Source organism: Perca fluviatilis, chromosome 3 (assembly GCF_010015445.1).
Source record: "Perca fluviatilis chromosome 3, GENO_Pfluv_1.0, whole genome shotgun sequence".
Taxonomy (NCBI): domain Eukaryota; kingdom Metazoa; phylum Chordata; class Actinopteri; order Perciformes; family Percidae; genus Perca; species Perca fluviatilis.
The window spans coordinates 36,252,836-36,276,474 of NC_053114.1; the positions used below are offsets into that span (position 1 = coordinate 36,252,836).

At 39.7% G+C, this 23,639-nt stretch overlaps 1 protein-coding gene across 13 annotated transcripts in view; it reads left to right on the top strand.

The window, feature by feature from the left end:
- Positions 1 to 23,639, top strand: part of chd9 (chromodomain helicase DNA binding protein 9) — an 88,796-nt gene that overhangs the window by 29,980 nt on the left and 35,177 nt on the right. For all 13 annotated transcript variants that reach the window (XM_039795318.1, XM_039795320.1, XM_039795325.1 and 10 more), the window contains 4 exons: positions 1,307 to 1,713; positions 19,179 to 19,284; positions 22,420 to 22,566; positions 23,360 to 23,428. In XM_039795318.1, coding sequence (XP_039651252.1) covers positions 1,307 to 1,713; positions 19,179 to 19,284; positions 22,420 to 22,566; positions 23,360 to 23,428 — 729 coding nt within the window. The remainder of the gene's footprint in view (positions 1 to 1,306; positions 1,714 to 19,178; positions 19,285 to 22,419; positions 22,567 to 23,359; positions 23,429 to 23,639) is intronic.

Consider the following 23,639-nt stretch of genomic DNA (forward strand, 5'->3'; position numbering starts at 1 on the left):
CTTTTTTTTTTACCCTTAACTTGAATGAGAACATTCCAGCATGATCCAGTAAATTTCTTCCTAATAGCCTCAGCAGCGTTGCACACGTGAAAATCATAATGCAGCTCGTGTGTGTGTGTGTGTGTGTGTGTGTGTGTGTGTGTGTGTGTGTGTGTGTGTGTGTGTGTGTGTGTGTGTGTGTGTGTGTGTGTGTGTGTGTGTTTTCCCTCCTTCTTTCCAAATGAATCGCTAGTTATTCAACTCCCTCCCCCCACTTTGTTGGCGAGGTTCAAGCTAATTCTCTTTATTTAGCTAGCAGTGTGGAAAAAAGCAACCGGCCGCGCCTGGGCCATGTAGGCATACGCAACACATTTTTAGATTAGGTCATCCATTTATGGGTTCCCTCTCCGCTGGACTCAAGGCCTACCACAAGGCACTTGTGTTGTGTAGGCATAACCGCAGTCACACCATCTATTATTCACGTATTATCATGTATCAGCCAGGCTGGATAATTTATGTCTGAAAGGCTCACTGTAACCTGCCACATTGAGCCAGTGTTTACCGTACCTTTTGAGTAGCTTACTCCACCTAAAATAATTTAATTTGTATCAGGCTCTGAGAGTTTTCATGTCACATGGTTTCAGAGTTTCATTCTCCTCCACCTGATCTAAATGATTTCTTGGGGGAAACACTCTTGCTGAAGGTGTGCTGGTAGAATTACGTAGGAGGCGTAGAGTTGAAGTGAGCATCATGTAGAGCTAGACAGGTCCAACTCTCTCCCCACCCCCCACCCCACAGCACCTGAGATGAGGACAGCAATGAGCTCTGCTGTCTGAGAGGTTCACACAGGTTGTGTTTTCTGAATGTGTGATAGTTGCACCATTTTCTGTAAACGTTTGCTTATATTGCTCACCTATACATTGAAAATCAGATATACATAACACACTAAATATTTATGGCTGTTATTCTAATATCATTACATGTTGTATATTGCAAAACATAAAAGACATGTTTACTTTATATTAATCCTTTTATACAGAAAAAAACAAACCTAGCTATAAAATGGCTTATAAAGCATAATGCCCCTTGAGGCAAATTTGTGTTTTGTACAACATCCACTTCAGTCTCTCAACTCTGCTTCAAAGGTCAGGTGTCAACTTTTTAGGTTTTTGTGTCACTTGGTCGTTCTATAGCACATATAGCACGCCATCGGAGTTTTGGTTTGTGTCATCTACAATAGATGACATCATGTCTGTTATATTTGTCTTAAAAAGGATTATAATTCAATATATATTTTTTTTTTTTACTTTTCTCCCTCTTTACTCAGCCTCGAAAGAACGCTAATGGTCCTGGTAGCCAGGTACGGGTCCTCAGTCCCCCAATAAAGAGCAGCTCATCGTCCTCCTCCTCGTCCTCGTCCTCGTCACCCTCATCCAGTTCGTCATCGGAGAAGAGGACGCCACGCAGGACGCATCATCAAATGGAGTCACCTACACAGGACAAGCAGGAGAAGGCCAATAGGATAATATCAGAGGCAATTGCTAAGGCCCGGCAGCGTGGGGAGAAGAACATCCCAAGAGTTATGAGCCCTGAGAGCTTCCCCAGCTCTTCCTCGCAGTACAAGCACCGTAAACGCGAGCACAAAGGAAACGGCAAGGCACGGCCTAAAGAGAAGAACTGTAGGAAGGCCTGTATTGTACCCTCCTCCAAGCCCAAGCAGAAGGCCAAGATTGGGTATGTAGTCCCAGCCGTTAATACTGTTAACCACTGAAATGCACCATCATTTGTTAAAATGATCCTGTAAGTAGAGATTTGATCAGGTCCTACCCTACCCAAAGCTATGTAGAATATATTTTAACACAACCCGAGCCCAAACCACTGCAGCATTTAATGGGCCTGAATGAACAAGTGACATATGCCACTGCAGTAGGTAAACACCCTGTCATTGTGCTGCCATACTTAAGGAGATGTATACACATTCAACCCAGAAGCAGAGCTGCACTAAACTATTGTTTAAAACTAATACATGTATTGATAATTTTCTTGATCCATTTTTTTTTGCATTCAATAGCATGCCAATAATAATGACAAATCATAGAATGAACAAATGGGACACAACATTTAGGTACTCAAATATTCAATTTACAGTGATAATATCCTTGTTAATGGAGGAAAATGCAGCAAAACAGTGATTTATTTTCTCAACATCAAATAATCATAACATAATTTCACTAGTGTTTTGCCAGTACTGAAAAAACGTTTTTCTTCACTGCAAGATTTTTCCTTCGCCATTCAGATTCTCTCAGATCCTCTTCACTTCATCCATTTTTTTTGTTAAAATGCTTAACGTAGGGCAAACTGCTACCAGTTACAAAGTACTGGCAGAACCAGATATGCAGATGTACAATGTTAAGACAATCCTTTCACTTCACTTTCGCTCTGATTTAGGGGGAAACACTAAAAATAATTGCTAAGGGAACAGCTGAGATTTTTTCTTACATAAGATGGTATGACCTTTTGTGTTTTTAAATGGTTTATCTAAAGAGGCTAGATTTGCTGTTGTTCATTTGTATCTGATAAGCTGCTGAATCCCTGGGTCATCTCTCTCCATGATCTATTGATAGCCCCATGAATAACATCTGAACTCTACTTTTAAGAAAGCTCTATCTTGAGTCCAAGTTAGGTGTCCATTGAGTTTGAGCTTAGAATCTTAGCTCTATTACTTAATGATACAACATTTGTGTTAGGAGGATGCTCATATTCATTTAGATTGATCGCTTAAACCTGCTGCCTGCACTGTTGTTGCCTTTACTGATTTAACCTGCTTGTGTACCGTTTGTTTATTATTATTTTCTGCCTGTGGTTGCCAAGATCAAAGTTCAACAGAATTTACAGCACGCCATAACAATAAACCAGGCTCGGTCACCAGCATAGACATGGGAGGAGCAAACAAAGGTTGCATTTACATGTGAGACAGTGGTGTCAAGTATATTCAGGCAAGTAGTGCTGATGTATAGATACCGTGATCCTCCTCCCATCCCCCTGTTTAACTGCTATAAGCAGTGTGTAGCTATAAGCCACACCCAACAGAAGCTATTGAAATATCAGCTTGTGCAGATGTGTGGGCCGAGGCAGGGAGCTACAGGAAAAGGGGCAATGTTTAGATACAGTAATGTCAGATTGTGCTGGTGGAAACAACTACTGTGGTGTTATTAGTTTTAACCATGATTGAGAAGGCTTTTTCTTTATACTTGGCATGAGAGCGACTGACAATGGTCAACAATAATATCTGGCTGGCAGCTCTGTTGATTAATAATCAGATGAGCGAGGCGGACGGGGAAAAGCTGTTGCAAATAATTGATTTTGATTTGAGAAAATTGTGGCAGTGCTGATGTTTGGGAAAATGGTGAGATGATGGAGGAATCAGTCATAGTGATACAGTTCCGGTAGCTTTCCAGCTTTAGTTGTATGTACATGTCTGGTGATGCGGACGGTAACTCAGGATTGGTCGTTTGTTTCGTAGCAGTTTTGATCATTAAATATAGGCTCAGATTATTCATGCCATTTTTACTTTGTGACAAAACATTTTGAGATCAGAAAACTTAACTCTACCTTAGTAAGTGCCCACCCAGATCTTTTTTTCCTTCTTCTTGCAGTCATGGAGACAAAGCTAATAAAACTATCAGCATTTAATCAAATGCAATAAACGACTTGTTAATCTTAAAGGGCAGCTGACAACTGGTCTGCATTCTGTCATTCTAATCAAATGCGTTACTGATAACAATCCTTGTCGTTACTAGGTAATGAGCTGTGTAACCCATTTTTTTTCAGTGTAACCATTCTTGGCCTACATGCAGAAAAAGCATCAGATTAGGGTGCATGCAACATAGCCTGCGTATGGAGGCTAATATTGTCTCAGTCAACCGTTTATAGCATATATTACATCATGCGTTCCAGCCATTTTGAAACATCACATTTATTCAGTCTGGTCCGATGACAGACTGGCATAATCTTACAGAAACGTTTATATACACCATGACGTTTTATACTTGTTTGATAGCTTTGTTTCTCTATTTGTTTAGTTTCTAAACCAATTCTAGTTAGGTTTCTCAACACAGACAAATGCTTTCTGTCTGTGGTGTTGGTATTAATGGTACTATGCTGCATTTTATTAACCTCTTTTAAGCATAGTAAAATCTAAAAGGTGCATTTGAACTTGTAACATATTGTGTTATTTATGCGGTACTTTCAGTGTATTTATGTTTTACATAGCCACAGTTGTAGATACTCCTCGTTGGAATAATGTCATTTTGGAATAGGTCTTGCATTTATTGAAAGGCTTTTAAAGTTAAATTATTACCTCCAATTTTGCAATGGCGAGTAATATTTCCAGATGTTAACGAGTCTGCACTCGTCTGCAGAAAACAGGGAAGGTCTCAATTGATAATATGAACATTATCTTGACTGAGCCCCAGACCAGTCAGAATTGTGACAATTGTATAAAGTATGCTTGATTTTGACAAAAGCAATCGGGACAAATCTGAATATGACCCTGTAGCTTGTCCTGCTTAACGAAATCTGAATGTTGTGATGCTCCTTCAGTGGTTTCATATGTGTAATGCGGAATCTTTTCACAGTCCATTAGGATGTGGAATCGTTTACAGTTGTAGCACCTACTTGCTTCACTCGCCCTTTGTTTTAATTAAGAAAGAAGTTCAGATGTGTGGGGCCTTGGTGCAAATGTGGCAATGATGTATAACTGTCTGTTGTTGAGAAGAGGCTTGTGGGAGTGTGTGAATTTTTCGTCTGAGGTGTGAAGGTTTATAGCTGGCAAATGCTCATGCTAGTAGAGCTTTTACTTTTAACTAAGTAGAAACTGCACAATAACAAAACATACACAATTTGGAGCGGAGTTTCGAAAGAGCTGTACTTAATGATGAAGATTGAGGCCTCAATAACCAACGTACTTTGAAAAAAATATACTTACAGGAGTGGAATGCCCATTTCCCTTTTTTGTTTAAACCATTCTCTTTTTATTAGAAATGATGATGGTGGTGATTATTATTATTATTATTATTATTATTATTATTATTATTATTATTATTACTACTACAACTACTACTACTACTACTATAAAAGATTAGGATAATAAACCTTGTATTGTGTTCCGTAAAGGACAGTAACATATCCAGCCAGTTGAGTTTTACTGAGGCAGGCAGGTCTAGTCCTTGTATCATGAGAAGTCCGAGCACGATCAGTCACAGGCTCATGTCACTGTAATGTAAACATGAGAACTAAAACATAAATACTACTGTATTGGCCTGTACACCGGATGACCTGATTATACTCCCTCTTTTTCAACACTTGCTTTTGGACTTCTTTATGCAGCCGGGAAAAAAACGTTGGTAAAACAAAGTAGGCAGATGTACCGTTTACAACATCATTAAAATATATTGTCATATTAAATAAAAATACAGTAAATTCATAAAAAAGCAGATTAACCCTGTAGGTGAAATTAGGAATTAGACCGTTTTGGAACATGCACCATACATTGTTATAACATTTGTACTCCAAAAAGATTTGAGCTAATCTATTTGTATCAAGTCTGTGGGTGTGCTGCAATGTTTTATGTTTCAAACTCTGCCTTGGACTGCACTGCACCTCCATGTTCTCTCTACCTGTCCAGGCCCTCTTATCAATAACTTCAGTACTTTCGTCTGGGAGTGGAGACAAAGCTGGCAAAGTCAGTGATGGAGGCCTGGCAGTGCACATACTCGTTTGGTTTGGCTTGTACCTGAATTTGGCTTGAACCACCAAATACAGTGAGACCTGGTGTGTTTGCTCATCTGTATACATGTTGTTGGGATGTGTGTCTTTACAGCAATGATGGGAGACAATTGTTCTGTTACTACTAATGTGGGGTAATGGAGACAGTCTGCGTATCACGATGACAAGAAGCTCTGGGGAGAGATTCGTACTCGAGAAGAGTCCTGATCATATGCATGCGCCCCCCAGGATCTCCCCATAAAATATTAATGCATCATGGCTGCAGAGGTACTAACCTTCCGCTAAAGTCATTACTTCAGCCTCCGCTCTGGTGAGGGTGTGTGCAGGCCTGTATTCAGAAAGCTTCAGGTTGTGTGTGTAGTTGGTGTTCAGTGTATGCTCACTCTTCCATTGCATCTGACTCTTCTTTAAGCAGGGAATGGGGCCTGAGATAAGACTATTAACCCTAATTGTCTGTGTACTTAGGGGTGCTTTCTCTGACACCACTATGCTGTCATTACTACCTGGGTTTCTAGAATCATCAATTCCATTTAATTGCTAGTAAGTGCCTTCTGGATTACTTTGCTAGTTTACTCTACCAGGCGCTTGGCAAGCAGCCTAGGGGTCATATCCTATCATATATCAAATGGAAAATCTGTCTGACTGATGAGAAACATAAATGAAAGCAGCTGATTAAAATATGGATGCACCAGCCGCTGTGGCAGGTGGACTAGCAACATGACACATATGCAAGCAAAGATGTTATCTATTTGTAGTGCTCTTTTTTTTTGCTTTAAAAGTGCTTTAATATCAAGTTGGGCTCCTGATCTGGGGTGTTTGAGGAAAATGCAACCTCCATAAGACATTTCCATTCATAAAGTGGAGAGAGGGAGTCCTAACTGATGTAAAGTGGTACATTGATGTCAGCTACTGGGGAATTGTAGGAATTGCTTTAAATGTAAATTTTTGTTGATAACATTCTTTATCATTAATTTGTCTTTAATCTGCGCAGAACATTTATCAAAGCTTAAACATAGACTGTAAGATCCAAAAGCCTTCAGACAATTCAAAACATAAAAACATAGAGGCTCCAGTGCATTGCTGCTGGAAAGTAACCTAAAAAATATAATAAGCTGTATGAGCTCCATGTTAAACCATAAGCGTTTTTCACAGCAGACATTTTGACTTGATGTAGTAGGAAAAGCACATGGTCGCTCCGTTCTATCCCGTCTTAAAAAACAAGAGTTTAGTTTGTTTTCCATGTCTAATTTAACTTAAACATTTTAAATTGAATGGCCTCTTTTCATTGAAAGACTGAAATTCAACATATTGAGCATGCGTCTTTTGGTAAGTAAGGGATAGAACCGGGGGACCATAGGGCCTGCATCTCTAAATCTAATGCATACACTGAGAGATTATTGCTGAGAGGATATATTGCGGTAAATTGTAGTATTTCATTATTATCTTTTTTAATCAAATTAAAACAAAGGCCCTAGCAGATTTTTAGGTTTGGTCTGCTCTATTGGTACATATTGTGTATCAAAATATACCAACAAAAACTACTCTTTGGTGAGGCAAGGGTTATTATAACCGGCCAGGCTTGACTGATCACAGCTCTCTGTGTGCTGGAATTTGCTTTTCCAGGCAGCCTACCTGCTGAAAAATAAGCTCATATAATCATCAGATGAAAGCACCGTGCCGCTCATTCCTTTTTTTGTTTCTCCCTCCCCCTCCCCCTCTACATTTTTTTTCCCCCTAATGTAATTTTGGTTCCTCCAGCATGCTCAAATCTGTGCATCCAATGTAAGCAGGCATGTTCTAAATGTGCTGATACTACAAAGCAGCAGGGTAGCAGTAAAATATCAAACAAAATGGTGCTCGTGAGATCAATTACATGATAGAAAATGGAGGTTTAAGTCTAGCCTATATGCAGCAGTGTATAGCTGTTCATATTTCAGGGCCTGCCTGCTAGCCATCTAATCTCTTTTCCCTCACTTTTTCATTAGGAAGAGCTAAAGCTGTTTTTTTAATTGAGTGTTTTCCTAGTTAATCCCTTGCAGGGTGTGTATGTGTGTATGTTTATGTGTGTGCTTGTGTGTGATATATTAACATGTTTGTTGGTCTATGTTGCCTGCCTTTGAGTTAAAATTCCTGCATATGTACACGTTCTTGTGTGCGTGAGTGTTACCCAGTTTTTAAAATGTTTGCTGAATAAAGCAGAAATCCCCTGTGTGGCCATGTGCACTGTGCTGATACAGTATTTGTCTTTGAGAGGGGGCTTGATGGTGCTGTTACTACTGTTTCTAGTTGTGTGCTGTGTGGCACTGAGATTATAGCCTTCCATTCATAAGAAGCGGGATTTCCTGACAAGGACCAGCACTACTGTCTCAATAAGCCCCTCAGGATGAGAAACAGACACACACAAACACCACACTTAACAGCAGTTTTGAAGGATAGTCGCACACTATCATAATTTTTGAGGTAGACACAATTAAAGAGAGGAAGGTCTTTCTGAGATGCTGAAGCACCACATTGCAGTCTTGGCCTGCAAAGCACTATCATATCTCGATTCTATTAAAATCAAACCATCACACATACACTCCCAGTGGCAGCATGCCAAGTAGGGCAGGACAACACTGGGGGGACAAGGGATGGAGGTTATTTGGCACAGTAGGAGGATGGGTGGCAAGCAAGCCTCTAACAGCAACTAGCCTATCACTCTCAGGAAAAAGCTAGTGGTAGCTCATCATCGGGGGTCACTCTGAAATGTCAGATCAGGGGCAGCTGTTGTCTTATTAGAGATGCAAAATGATGTCTTAATAATAGTAAAGCAACCATTTAATTGCTTCCTAAAGTCAGAAATAACGTAATTATCACAAAGGACAACTATGGATGGCCTCAGTCATAAAGACGTAAATATTGCTTATTCAAATACTAAGCAATGATAATCCAGCTAATTAAACTGTATATTTCATACTTTTTTTTTTACATTTTTTAAAATAAAGATTCATATGCCATGTTTTTATTTTTAACATGTCTCTGCATTGCTATCTGGTTACTGGTTTCAATTCTATTCTTTTTGTATTCTTTTTATTCAACAAAAAGTGCATGGCAGTTGTCGCAAAGCTTCCTGCCAAATGCTTTGGCATTTGATGTACCCCAAAATAGTTTTTAAAGCAGGCTTGCATGAAATATCCAGCCTGTTGAGAAGACTAACTTGAATATGCCCCATACTGTTGTGCAGGGCACATCTAACTGGATACTGTGTGAAGTGAAATGTTGAGAACCATTAAACTTTCCAGATGTGTTGCAGTTAGTCCATTGGGGCTATACTGTACTTAAATACATGTCTACATTCTTTTTATATTGACTCTGACAGTTACAATTAGACAGTTTGAGAGTCACATGTTTCATTTCTTCATTTGGTGGACCAGAAGTTCTGTCTGCATGGTTTAGGACAGGTTTTTCTACTACTTTGCCAGAGGGTAGGATTAGAAGAGGAGACGGACACTTCTGCGAGTAAACTGTTCAAATAAATAAAACAGATTTCTTGAAATCAGTAAGAAATAATTTTCAGTTGTCATATATATATATATATATTAGGGCTGTCAAAATTAACGCGTTAATATTTGCGTTAATTTTTTAATATTTAACTCGTTAAAAAAAATTAACGAAATTAACGCAGCTGTGTTTGTTTACTTCATGTGGCGGCTGAGAAACGTAATACGTCTCCATAAGAGCAGGCGGCGCTACTCTAGGAGGGACTTACCTGATTGAAGTAGGTCTACGGGCCAGTCAAGAGTTGAAACATGGACCAGTAAGATCCCAAAAGAGAAAAAAGATGATGTGTTAGAATCCAGAAATGAATGAGCACGGGCTATAAACAGGACCGAGTACTAGTTCCGCCATGTTGTCCTCAGGCGAGAGATGCGCCACCGGGTAAGCTGCAGTTTCGCTACATAGAGCTGCAGTTTAAGTTTGATTTGTCTGTTGCTCTACTGCTGTGCTGCCGATATGTACGTGCGCGATTTGTTTGCTTGATAACTGTTACGTTGGTTACGCTGGTAAAACCTTATTTGCAGTCTGATGTTTAACGCTGTCGACTCGATAGTATCCGTGACTATATTCCAGTAAATGTTTGAAATTGGTGCGTCTCACTGTCACACAGGCTACTTCCTGGTTGCGGTGCTGGAAGGGAAATGTAGTCAATCGCTTTACATTGGTAATGGATTGCTGTGCACAGCGTCGCTATCTAAAACTACACTCAATGTTTTCACTTTAGGCCAACATACACCTTTTGTGGTTTTGGGTTACTGGTTTCATGTGTAACATTGATATTGATGTGCATTTCTGTGTTTAGATATATGTGCTTTGCACATATATAAACACTATGTATATTATAATATTTATGATATTAAGTACTGCCTAGATTGTAATTTTTTTTTATATATATATATATATATATATATATATATATATACACATTTGTATATTATTCAGAATATGGTATATTAGGTATGTGGCTAATATTGGGGGTGGTGACAAAAATCTGCTCTCAAGTCGGACAGTTTCTAGCCATTTCAGCAGCGTTCAGCAGGACTAAATAAGCCAAATTGTTGCTGCTGTTGTTATGAAAGATATTAAACATTCTGAACTTAGCAGAACCTTTCCTTGTTTGTTTTCTCTTCATATTTGCAAAGTTAAGTGATTTAGCATTTAAATATCCATTACTACAAGCTTCTCAATTTAAAAACGCGATTAATCGCGATTAACTACAGCAAATTGTGCGATTAATTAGTTAATTTTTTTTAATCGATTGACAGCCCTAATATATATATATAAAATAAATAAAATATTGTGATGCAAACCAGTAGGAGTGGGAATAACCCACGATACGATATTTTCAGGATACTTATGTGCGCTTTTGCGGTGGCAGGGCCTCATCTGTGGAACACCCTGCCTATAGAGATCAGAACGGCCCCCAACCTTGCTATCTTCAAGTCGTTGGTAAAAACCTATTTATTCTCATTAGCATATTGATCTCCTTTTTAGGTTGGTTATTCTTTTTTATTCTTGAGTCTGTGTTTTAAGGTTGCTCTTAGCTTTGCTGTTTTTATTTTGTGTTTCATGCGTTGTCTTGCTGGTTTTATTTTCTTATATGCTTGCTCTGTAAAGCACTTTGGTCTGTCTAGCGGCTGTTTAAATGTGCTATATAAATAAATGAACTTGAACTTATGTCACGATACAATATTATTGCGATTTTAAACATATTGCGAGTGGTGGGCATAGATAATTTTTTTTTTAATCTAGATTAATCTCACTGTAATCTTGGAATTAATCTAGATTAATCTACATTAAAATGGCTCATTTGAATTTTGCCGAAGGCATTCAGAATATGTGTGCTACCTAAATGATCACTAAAATTAAGTCTTTGAGAACGGGATCCTCAAGCCAGGTGACTCATTAGACCAGGGGCTCATCTCCTGTTTCCACAATGCATCACAAACTGCTTGAGAAAGCTGTTCTACTATGATAATTGGTGATGAAAATAAATCATGTTCAATAAGATGTACTTGTGTTTACTAACTGTTTATTCAGTTAAACATGAATTTTGAACTGTAGGCCTACATAAGAGGTCGTGATGAACTGTTTTACAGTCAGTAGCTTTGTGTCAATCGGTCCAAGCTCTATTTTTCCTAAATCCACCAGTCACTCAGGCAGACCAGCTTGTTCACATTTTCTGGTGACAAACTAGATCTCCTCTTCTGCACAATATGGCCTGCTAAAGAAAAAAAGTCTCTCGCATGGGACAGTTGTGGCAGGAGTCCCCAAGTATTTACGGGCAATGTGGGCCATCTTACCATAGACAGCAGTGTGCTCCGACCACCACTTCAGTGGACACTGATCTAGACTGGCACTGGGCTCTACCTTGTACCTCTTCACAGTATTGTCTTCTGGTGTCTCCTCATCTGATTCTGAGTCTGATCCCATCAGTAGCAGGGCTGTTTTCTTCTTGGGTGGCTCAGGGTTCTCCTCCCCGAGTGGCTGCAGAGCAGGTTCTTCTCCCTTCACCAACTCACTTAGCTTTGGCCACACTGGCTCCCTCTCTGCTCTGGGCAAGCACTTGAGGTCCTTAAATTGTGGATCTAGAGCAGTCGCCACCTTTGATGAATAAAAAATAATAATTATTGATTGATGAAAATTTCACTTTCCAAATCCAACCTCCATATTTCTTCATGACTCATTCATCTATTCATTGACCGATCTACTGGCTTAACAGTCTATAATGGTCAAACCATGCAGTTTTCTTCTGGTCAGTCTGACATACCTTAAGCCATTCCAGGTTTATTTTCTCGCTCCGCTGGTTGAGGTCCTTGGTGAAGGCAGCCTTGAATCGCACAATATTGGCAGGATCATCATCTGAGATCTTCATGGCGTGCTGGAGGTGGCACAGGGCAGGTAGAACCACAGAGCAGGATACATACTTATCCCCACCAAGGAGCTCAGTGATGTACCTACACAGACAGACAGACAGAGACACACACACACACACACAGACAGACAGACACACACACACACACACACACACACACACACACACACACACACACACACACACACACAGAAACCGAGCAATAAATAATTAATGACTGATTCATTTAACTCAGATTACACATTTTTTAAGTTCTTAATCACATTACATTTAAGGGCACGTGTTTCTTAAATACAAAGTGACATTAAAAGAACTTGTTTGCCAATTCATGAACACGCTATCTTTGTAGACCATACCTGCATGGCTCCAGCAGTTTCTCTAGCTTTGGCAACTTCTCATATTCAGCATTTGTTGGGAGGGCCAGATTGTGCTTCTGCTGAGACAGCGTTGTGTGCAGTGCGTCTCTGTTGCGCATCACGCGCTTGATCGTCTTGGGTGGAATTCCACCGTGTTGGAACATCTTGCACGAGTGGCTCCTGAACTTGTCCAAGGGAGGCTTGCTGGACATTCAGCTCGTCTGAGTTGGCCAGACTGTTTGAAATGTCCGACCACTTTACGGCACTTGGCCAGTGCACCATCAAAACCACCTTACCGAAGTGACATTACAATAGCTCTCTGTACAACATGCGCAACACAGGGCAAATTCTCGAATGGCAGTATCCTCCCTGCTGCCACCATATTAGGAGCGCTGTCTGTTCCAATAGTGCTGATTTTATCAGCTATCCCCCACTGATTAGCGATGTCGAGAAACTGCCTGGCACACGCTTCTGCAAAGTGACGCTCCTCTGTTTTCATCACACCTAACAGACAGACAAAGTAGATCAGAATAAGTTCACTACTAGTAGTAAACAACAATCATCAAGCAATCATCAAGAAGCAAAAATAATGTGGTGGTAATTCGTGGTGTCGTGGTAATTAATAGGCTATGTAATTAAATTATGTAATTTAAAATTACATAACGTAGCCTACCTAAAGCGAAGGAGTGAAGTTCCCAGCTGGCATCGATGAGGTGTACAGTAACGCCGAGGTAGTTATCGTTGTTGACAGATGTCCAATGGTCCCCAGTCAGTGCTACACACCTCGCCTCTACCATCTTCTCATCTTTTGCAGCTTTCTCTGCGGCGTGCTGGTCATGTATTCTCCTCATGATAGTTCGCCTCGCATGTAGTTTGTAAGATGGGTCACCTGTGGCCGCCTGGAGAACAAGCTCGAGCCCATCATCTTCAACCACGCTGATGGGCCGGCAGCTGGTGGCAATCCACTGAGCGAGGAGATTAGTTAGCTGGCTGATAGAGCTGTACTGACGGGCTTGCCTCGGTTGCACTCAAACATAGTAGTTTGACGACGACTCTTCCCCATTGACATATATAAAAGCTCTTCCCCTGCGCTACATCAGCGCTTGGCCCGGCATCTTCCACATTAGCTAAGGGATGCTTTGCGTTTAGGTGGTACTTGAGACTGGAAGAACTCTTACAGTAAACTAATTCCGCATTGAACAAGGTGCAGTCTTGTCGAGGTTTCCATTGGGAAGCTTCTTAAAAATAAAATTTCCCTGAAGCAAACCCGGTGGCTTCATAGCTGCATACACATTCACAGTAGGCATACACACAGGTTCGTTCTCGCCCCACCTACAGGTGAAAGTCATCATAGCTTGCGTAGTATAGACCCAGCTCCCAACCCAACTTTGAGAATAGATTAACGAAAAAATTTTTATCGCCCAATAAGTCTCACTTTAACGCAGTACGTTAACGCCGATAACAGCCCACCACTAATTGCGACATATGCATTGCAATTCATTACCTTTTTCCCAACTTCAAATTATGTCCCCAAAGCAAAACTTTGTCAACATCTGTTTTTTCTGAAGAAAAAACGGTCTCTGGTTTGTTCATCTCACTTAAATCTTTCATCTAGTGGACTGAAAAAGCAATTTCTTATTATTCTAGTACCAAAAGGTTAAATTCTCATGTGCAATTTATATAATAAAAGATTGATACTTGGCGTCTGTGTATTGATACGGTATTGCCACAGAAAATATCGCGATAATAAGCTGTATTGATTCCTCCACCCCCACCCCTACAAACCAGTGTGTTTATTTTGTCAATTTTCTTTCTTGAGCTTGTCGGAGTTGTTAGCCCTCTAACCTTCAAACTTGTATATATGACAACGCTAAGCCATCCTTCTCTTATGATTCAAGGTCAGCCAACTTGTGTGGTTTCTATTGCATTTGAACTGCCTGTGCAAAAGCTCTATAGCCAGTTCTTCACATCAGGGAGACTTGACCGTGACCCTGAAGAGTAGAACTGACTGCCTTCATACCTCTTTTTCTCAGTAAGAGGTTAATTTTAAAGTCCTCCCTGTCATTTGGGTTAATACATCTCTGCTTGTGGGGAGGCGATCTAGTCAAAGGGAGTGTGTGCTTTATCACTGGTGCTGCTGGTAAACCCCTGGGTGGTCCTGTGTATCAGCCACAGCAGGGTGGAACAGGCTGTAACCATCACTAAGATGTGGCTTGTGTGTGTAGAATATATACTTTTTATCACATTAAGCTCTTACTATGCCATGTTGCTCTTATAAATGCCATTCTTAGAGTATATGGCAGTACCCAGGAGCCACCATCAATGTTATCTTTCTGTACTGGGTCAATCGGTGATTTCACAGTATCTCGTTTCACAGTTCAGGTTTTCCCGTATGGGGATCAGAGAGATGCTTTAGCCCTGTTACAGTATATGCTGTTAGCTGCTGCCTGGTGATGTGACACTGTTATTTTGCTAGGCTCGTATGTCATATCCCAGCCAGCTTTTATTTGGTAGAGGGAGAACATTGTGTTTTGTCCCATTCAGCTGCTTTGTTTTTTCTTCTTCTATTCTTCTGGGTGTGACAGCTGTTATATATATATATATATATATATATATATATATATATATATATATATATATATATATATATATATATATATATATATATATATATATATATATATATATATATATATATTTTTTTTTTTTTGTCATTGTGTCACTCTGACTTGGCACATTTCTCAACCATTCATAGTGTCAGTGGACATGTGCTGGTGTTGCTTTTCACAGGAAGTGATGTCACCATGAACGTTGCCAAATATACGCCCAAGTGCATGTTGCATGGCAACCATAAAGTGTCATTGTGAAGATGATTTGTTAAAATGTAATATCATACAGAGGGGGCAGGACCACCAGAAAGAAGGGACAGCTCTTCATTGGATGAATCTGCTGTTTTCCACTTTACACATTCAGATATTACAATATGTGAGGTTTGTGAGCATTTCTGGGTCCTGAAATGTCTTTGACCCCATTTTCACCTGGCATTGACATCCGTCCTGAGTGATCAGATCACAAGTGGACAGCTCTTAGTACAGGTGAAAACGCTCTCAGGGCGCATTGAGGATGCATTGAGATCGGATCACAAAAAAACGCATTTGGAGGTGGTTTGAGCCGCATGTGTCCACATACTCATAGCAGTGAGAACGGGAATGTGTCCTGTGTCAAGATAAAAGATCGCCTACTCAACTGTGAGCTGAAATACGTAGGCTGGCCTACTCCATTCAAAGTATTTCTCATGTCACAGAAACCACTTAGTGAATTGTGTGTTTTGGATGTTCTCCTATTCTATTAGTTGTCTGTGTTTTTGTTCCTGCATGCTGCCTGCTCCTATATCCCCGGCTGTCTCAAACTCTCTGCAGCGCTGTTGCCTTGAAAATAACGTTATTTTTAGTATCATAAAATGTCTCCGAATTCACCAATGTAGGACATTTTGCTACTACAAAACATCCTGCTCTTATGTCATTTCCTTCTGTTATTTATTAGTCCAGTATTACCAGCGCTGTCGGGAGTTGACGGTAAAATGCGTGGTCAAAGCAGCGGCTTTGAAACTGTTTCATTTCCTATAAGTTCTTCGCAATTAAAGTCCTCCGTTATTTTGGTATTTGAATGCTTTTATTATGAAGCAGCAAAATCAGGAAATGTTGTGGCTTCATCAGCAGTATACTACGTGTATATACATGTTTATTTGCATATTATAGTGCAGGGAAGTAAGATCCGTTCATATGAGGACGCATTTGGAGACACATTCTACAGACAGGTGAAAACATGTACCTAGAGCTGTCTACTTGCGATTGGATCACTCAGATTGGATTTTAATACCAGGTCAGAACAGGCCCAGTGATACGAATGACCACTACCCACAGTATCCTGTATACCTATGTCACTTAGTACATGGATTAGGGTAAGTGCAAACTGTAACCGCTTCAAAGCCATTCAAACAGACTGAAAAATTGTGTTCATCTCTGAATTGAATGGGAAGCCAATCAACACCACAGTCAATTGAGTTGAAAAGATCTTAAAGTTGGACAAAAGCTGGATTTAAAAAAATAGTCAATGTTGTGCTGTATTAAACAATATACAGTTTAGTGGTTGCTGTTGTCTTGTTGTGGTTATTAATTTGTTGTATCTCCACACTGTGTGAAGATTAATGAGAGACAGAAAATAAAACCATCTCAGTCAAATGTCTCTCTTTGTCACCGTCTGACATCTACGATGTCGGTCTATGATAGAAGTGAACCAATTATGATACTGCTATCAGCAAAATTTGGAAGCTTATAAACATGCACATCTAATACATGGAATTGATATTAAAAAAAAAAAAAAAAGAACAAACTATTGTGTCTTAACAGATTTGCTTGCTGTCCCTTACAGGACAGGATGTTTTACAACAGGCCGTCCTCCTGTCCAGTGGGACAACTTGGCATCTTAAGAACTGCCTTGCTGTCTCAGAGAATAAATGTTTTCTAACAATAGAAGATATAGGCAAGTGGGAACCTTTGTTCACACTCAATACAAGTCTCTAATGTAATCTCATATGAAAAAGCCCCACAGGGACATCCTTCTCACTAGAGACATACCTGCTCATGCAACAGTCTGTCTGAGTAGGCCTTTGATTTAGTGTGTATGTGGAGCACAGAGCATGTTTGCCTTTGTGGGAACGGAAGGCTTTGTGGGTTTGTTATGTATATGCAAACCTATTGGAGAGTGAGAGAGTGAAGATGCCATTGTGTGTAAGTATGATAGCAGTGTTTTTTATTTTTACCCCCACTAACACCACACCAAGCCAGAGATTTGGCGCCTGTGGCTTCCAAGAGATAATACATGTGGAAAGGCGCAAGATAGAAAGTGTGTGCATATGTGGTGAGAGAATATATGGGACGAGGTCACAGAAGTAATGTGTTTGTGTGTGAAAGAAGGAAGAGAGAGTTGGAGGATGAAGCACTGGCGAAAAGGAGAAGCTTGTGTCTATTCATCGCGCAATCTGCTGCTATCTCGGCTCCTGATATCATCACATCCCAGCAGTCTGTCTTTAACTACAACTGTACATTAGGCCATGGTGAGAATAGCAACACTCACAAATCAGCAATGATAGCTTAAACGGAACAATATTTACCAAATGAATTTGGTCGGAATCCGCAGACTAGGTTAGAACTTTAGCGAAGCACTGAAATCCTTTCTCCATAAACTCAGGCAGCATCTCCCATTGTGAAGATGTTATTACGTCGAAGCATTTCCTACCATATCTCAGCCGGTTCCCAAACTGTTATTGTATGTATGTTGGGGACAAAAAAAAAGCATGCTGATAGCTGAACATAGAGAGATTCTTATAGAATATAGGCTGCTGTTGTAAATGCATGTATTGTTTATGAACTGCAGTACAGCAGATGCAAATGTATGAACTCTTGTTTCACTCCCATCTTGCATACTGGTGCAAACATGCAGGGGGCTATGCAATTGTGGTCTACAATGAAATAAAAAAAAATGTTTTTCAATCATTTTTTTTCTTCTGCAACACATGTCAATGAAGTGCTGCTGATTTTCTGGCATGGTCTCTCAGCGACTAGGAATTTACATATTTGAATCAGAATCGTCAAGTCTGGCCTATCGACGAATTATGTGGCGGGGGGCCTACTACAGCGACGAAATATTCAGTTGTGATAAGGTCGTGTGTGAAGCTCCTTTTGTATGAAAACATTCAACTGATTAGGACACAGACATAAAAAGAGTAGCTTCTTATTTCTTATTGCATAAGTGGTGCAGGGGTGGAGGAGATTAATTGAAAGTGGTTTGGAGCGTGCGCTCGTGTGTCACTCGAGCAGTCAGCCGCTGGCCCCCAGTGTCGAGAAGCGGAGCGCATGGAGCAAAAGTCTGCTGTCCTGCTGGTGCGCTCTATACTTCTTTTACAGTCCTGTTGTCCTAATGTTTTTCTGTTACAAATGCAACCGTGGTCTCTGCTTCACCTGGCATACATTGCTGTTCTAATGTGCAGGATTTGGGGCAGATGGATCATGCCTTGGGCTGCGCACTGGATCACAGCTATGCTCCTGTCCTCCATCTTTTACTATTTCAAAGTGCACCCACACTTTAGATTTTCTTTTCCAAGACATTTTCAGTTAAAGGTTTAAATCCCTGCTGCCAAGATGCTCATCCATTAGCCACGGATCATGGAAAGTGAAACTTAAATCTGTCATGGGGCGATTTGATTTAATTCACACACTTTTTAAAAGATTTTTTAAAAGCTTCTTTCTTTTCACATTTTTATTTAGAGCACATGTTGATATATCATAATAATTAACTTATCGGGAGAAAACAGGTAGTTCTATGTAAAATCAGACATTGAGCACCCCCATATAGCCAAAATGACAAGATCCTCGTTTCGCATCTGCAGTCGAATCCTGCTCCTTTGATCGAAGCATAGAATATTTGACTATTTGGCTCTATTTTCATGGCATTTGTCAACAAAAAAAACACTGATTAACAACAATGCAGTTAACATTACTGTATATACTTTGACAATTTTTTTATATTTATTAATCTAACCTTTATCTTATCATATTCATGGTTTGCTTCCCCCCCCCCCACAGGAAAATTGTTATCAAGTTTGGGAAGAAGAAAAAGCGAAAGCCTGAGTCTTCAGAGGAGTCGGATGATGACCCTCCCACGCGACACACTTCTAAAGATGACGACTCTGTAAGATCCAGCATATACACACACTCACAACCTACAATACAAGTTACTGATTTTGTAATCAGGGCTTTAACGATTGGGGATACTTGGAGTGTATTACATCCCACTTTATCATATTAAAATATTAATCCTAAAATGTGAGACAAACAATTTTCCGTGGGAGTTTGCCTTCATTTTTTTTAATGCCCACCTTATTCAGATGAGGTGTTAATGTTATTTAATGTGGTGGTGGCACACCTCTGCTAAAAACAATTCTGGAAAATTCTTGATTTTTTTTCAGTTTACATTGTGATTTAAGGCATTGGGTAAAGTGATGTCCTTGGTCTGACTGTTGACACTGCTGCTGAGCCTAGAGGAAGGCTTCGCAGCTTTAGAGGGAGCCTAGGAGGATTGACTCTGTGGTTCATGTGGGGGTCATTCAGTGGGTGGTATGCTATCTCAAGTACACATGCTTATCTGTGTTGATGATGGAGATATGATGGAGGCATCAACATTGCATTATCTAGGTCAACGCACCAACAATAGCACCTTCATTTGCACATGCACACACCTAAATTTAACAGTTTTTCTTTTAAAAAGAAATGTTGCCACAGCAGCCAGTGAAATTGAAATCCTCCAGGGATCTTATGTTTGTTTGATATCAGAACACTAAATGAAATTATCACATAGTTTTACATTTTTTTTAAGTAATCAAGTAATGATTCTATTTTTCACTTAACACAAGGTACTGCTGTGAAAAATAAGTGATTGCACACCTAAGGTTGAGATTTTGTAAGGTACAAAAAAAGTACCAAGGGGAGGGTGTCCATTACATCCTAAAAATATTCTCTAAGATGTATGTTGGCTATTTTCTGTGTGATCTGATCCTAAATGACAATTGCAGTGTTTCCTTTATGTTGATTGGCAAGTGGCGGTCCGGAAACATATTGGGGGAAATTCATTCAACATAATTCACAGCCAAATAACAATTAAAAGTATGTTATTTGAACATTTATAACCTAACCTAACCTGGCACTGCCTCCGTTTTGGTGTCTGCTGTGGTGCGCAGTGCTGCTCGGACCGTGCGCCGCTGCCCTTTTTTCCTCCATAAACTCCGCTCTCAGCTACTTTGCCAGTTGCTGCATGAACTTCCTCTGGGACATTTTACAGCTGGTGCACTCCTTGGAGAGGATGTGTGCAATGATTACAGCCAGTTGTAGCATGTATAAAGTTATATGAACACGTAGACAGCTACCGGCCATCTACGTGTAACGCACCTTTCACAGAGCGAGCGCCCGGTGCTTTTATTCTGATTCAGAACCGAGTCCATCCACGCCGTAGCCTACGTTACCGACTCTGGCTTTGCCTTCGGCCCATCGGTGATGCCCACACTTGTTACTCGAGACCGCTAGTTATGTTTCTCTGACAGAGACTATGATTATTACTAAGCAACCAAGATGCATCTTCAACCACTCAAAACATTAAAAACAAAACCGCGAAAATCAGAGCGGTCAATATGACAGTGTATGGCCAAAATAGGTAAAGTGATTGTATTTTCTTTGCCTTTTGTCTAATGTATATGAAAACAATTTTAAATGAAAATACAGACTCTTTTAGGAAAAGTCAGGTACCAGCAGGATTGTATTTTTTTATTTAGCAAAGTTATTATACATATAAATCTCAAAACAGTCAAAATGACCATCCTGGCCGTTCTAGTGTTAAGGACACTGACAGATCTGCCCCCACTGCTAAAAAACAATCCTAAAGGAAACACTGAATTGAAGTAGGTGAGACATCTTTTATTCTAAGTCATGATGGATATCTGCTATGTTACGAGTGACATGTCTGAATGAGTGGAGAAGACAAAATGACTTGTCTAATGAAATGTCTCCTCCTTCGCCCCATCACCTCTCTCCTTTTTCCCTCCGATCCGGACTATTGCCTGTGATATAATTATGCTCATTAAATGACACCCCTGGCCTTAATTAAAGCAGTCGGTTGATGACTCATTTAGGATGATCCTGTGGAAGTAGCATGGCTGACAGCTAGACAAGAAGCATGGCCACCTCAGGGGTTCGTCCCTATTGTCATGGCATGTGGCACATTGGCTTTTCCAGCTTCTGGTCAGCTTGGGTTTGGGGATGTGAGGGTATATCTCCATGGGGATATTATACTCCACACCTAATTAACTTTGGCTCAGTGGCATTTATTCCTAATTAACTACATATTATCATTAGGAGGGTCTTGTGTATTGATGGAGGATACAGCAGCCCACGCATATGATAATTATAAAGGCTTGACGGAAGGAATAGAAAGAAGCTGGATTTTAAAGCACTCTCGTGTGTGTGTGTGTGTGTGTGTGTGTGTGTAGGTTTTGAGCATGATGTTTTCATGCTCAGAACCCAGTTTCTTTCTTGGTTTATTGAAATTTAACAAGGTCATTTATGAGTTATGTTTTTTCATGAACTTCAGGGGGATGGGGAACCTATATTACCCTTTTCAATATGGGTTTGTGCGAATATTCAATGTTTTTGTGATTTCATGTTTTACATCCATCTCCAAGAAAAATAAAATGAATACAACAGGTCAGGTGATATTGGAGAAAATACAGTAGAATGTAGACAGGATATTATCCTAATGTTTTATAAATGTAAGAATAGCTAGAGTTATCTTTTGTATCACAATTACAGATCATATTTTGGATCAATAGTAACCACAGTGTCTGGGCATTGTTGCTGTTTCTTTGATTAGAATTAACTGCAAATGTGAAATAGCAAGATAATTTATCTTAGCTAAGCAAGAAGTAGCCTCACACAGGCTTGATAATAGATGAGTCCTGAATCATAATATAGGGAACAGTGTGCACTGTGTGGTTTACCGCTGAGCTCTGGTAACTTCAAGTAAGTGTTAAATAGTGACAAGGATTCTTTTTCTGATTATACAGTGACACCGTACAAGTTAACAAGCACACTGATGGAGATTATTTGCCCACATAATAATAATAATAATAATAATAATAAGAGGGTGGTTCACATCTGTTTAGTGCAGATCAACCTGCCCCAATTTAGGACTAAAACGTTTTTATTGTTCCGTGGTAAAATTAGGGTCAGTTGGGTATTTTTGTAAATGTGTTTCTTCCACCTTGTCTTGCTTTTCTAGAAGAGGCGATCAGGTCGGCAGGTGAAAAGAAAGAAATACGCTGAAGAGCTGGAGGCCAGGTTGTCAGATGATGAGGTCAAAGTTATTGTCAAAGCCAAGAAAACCAATACTGGAGCATCCAAGCAGCCTGCTGTTCAACTCTTTGTAGTAAGTAGTTCTGCCTTAAACTCCCTAGAAGCTAAGAAGTAGAGCTTAAATCCATTCATTTAAAATAAAAAAAATACTGCACCCGAGAGCAGATTAGAGACAAATTATTTTCATTACTGATGAATCTTAAAATTATTGTAAGTATTTTTTGGCTTACAAACAAAAATCCATGCAAAGAATTTTTTATTTTTTTTTGTGGCAATGATGCACATGAATATTGTTCAAAGAACTTATTTATATACCGAAAAACAAGGACACATTTCATAGAAGAACAACATGCTCAGTGAAGTGCAGCACAGCCTGTTCTTTTCACCAACACATTGTGACGTACAAACCAGGACCCCTGCAGTATGCCTGTACAAACAGGGAACATACAGATTTAGTGCCCATTTTTAATAATTTAGATGCAAAAGGAGAGAAATCAGGATGGGATTATTGTGACGACAGCTCTGCTCACAAAAAATTTTCTACATGTAAATTGCCCAAAAGTTCCACCCTGGTTTCTGTCGTGTAAATCAGGCATGCTTTTTCAGTTGCTCTGCACAGGTGGAGGCAGTGCTGAAGTAGCTAACTTTACCCCTCAAGTCAGTTTTATTCACAAATATGCCTGATTGCTTTACAACAGCCTCGAACCATAGTTCCTCTAGTTCCTCGTTTTTGTTAATATTATTACACACTATGGTGTGTTTGGTTTTTGTATGATGAAGTGTTAATAGCCTTAAACACATTTATGCTGTAGGAGACTATGAAGTAACACTTGACATTAAATGTTTCATGTCCACTGCATTTGTAGGAGAATCCCAGTGAAGAGGATGCTGCTGTTGTTGACAAAATCATGTCTTCTCGTATCGTCAAGAAGGAGGTAGTGAGTTGCTGCTGTTTCTTTTCCTGCTTTTAGTGATCATAAAATATACAGTAAATCTCTGCACAATTGGGATGAAAGTTGCTTTTGCAATTATTTTGCTAGATATTGCCATCTGATTACATTATTTTAACTTACATTACTTTATGATATAGCATAATACAGCTATTAGCCAAGTGAAAAAAGAACTTAATGAAGTTTGTCTGTAATT